The sequence below is a fragment of the Geospiza fortis genome, unplaced genomic scaffold (genome assembly GCF_000277835.1).
Source record: "Geospiza fortis unplaced genomic scaffold, GeoFor_1.0 scaffold390, whole genome shotgun sequence".
Taxonomy (NCBI): Eukaryota; Metazoa; Chordata; class Aves; order Passeriformes; family Thraupidae; genus Geospiza; species Geospiza fortis.
This window is the reverse complement of record NW_005054501.1, coordinates 424,045-424,895: the sequence shown is the minus strand read 5'-3', so window position 1 is coordinate 424,895 and position 851 is coordinate 424,045. Positions and strand designations below refer to the sequence as shown.

The following is an 851-nucleotide window of genomic DNA, read 5'->3' as shown; positions in this document are numbered from 1 at the left end:
TCTTGAAATAAAATGGTAACTCAGTTTGGATTTAAATGGAACAGATTTTGTGGAACACCACTGTAGAAAAGTGTTAGGAATGTGTGAATTTGTCATGTGTCAGCCAATATTCAAAACACCACTCTGAAGTGACTTGTGCAATTCTATTAATGGACAAAATTTTGGTGAGGGAGTACTTCAGTTTGGGCATGAATCAACAGTGTTTGCTAGCAGTCCAATCATGCTGAATTATAGTTAAAGTGCTACTTTAAATAATAAGTACTTTCTGGATATAATTTTAGTTTTATGACTACTGTTCCTCTCTCTTGAGAATAAACAGCATTGTTATGAAAATATTCTAATCTGATAAACATAAATTTTCCATTTCAAAGTCCCCAAAATATATTGGAAGTATATGAGTCGTCAGCTGTGAAAACTGCAGCCAAATAGTCTTTTTCCCCAAATTAACTCAGTTTTGGATGTTCTGATTACATGATTGCAAAGTAGATATTACAATATCTACCTGAACCAAAGAATTCACAGTGAAGAAACTCTGAGAAATGAATCTAAGGGGGTTATTCTGTTAAACAATATTTGACATGTTTGGGATTTTGGCCTGAGATTCTATCCCAGACAGGCTTGTCAGAAGCAGGAGCCATGGCACTGAGGTTATACATGCTCAGTGTTCAGCTGGTGTTACACTAATCTGACATGACAGACCATTTCCATGCTCTTTCACAACAGGCCCCATTACCACCAGTGCATTTAGGGAATTAAAAAGCCTTGTATGCAGTTTTCTCAAGAATGATAAGCAGAGTTGTATGTGGTGCCTTGGCTGATGTATGGTAAACAGAGATGGGTGTGTGTCCTGA

General features: G+C 36.8%; 1 protein-coding gene across 1 annotated transcript in view; it reads left to right on the top strand.

The window, feature by feature from the left end:
* Positions 1–783: 783 nt before the first annotated feature.
* Positions 784–851, top strand: part of ZNF804A (zinc finger protein 804A) — a gene marked incomplete at its 3' end in the record, with an annotated part of 34,206 nt that continues 34,138 nt past the window's right edge. The window contains exon 1 of the mRNA XM_031063396.1: positions 784–819. Within this exon, the coding sequence (XP_030919256.1) occupies positions 784–819 (36 nt within the window). The remainder of the gene's footprint in view (positions 820–851) is intronic.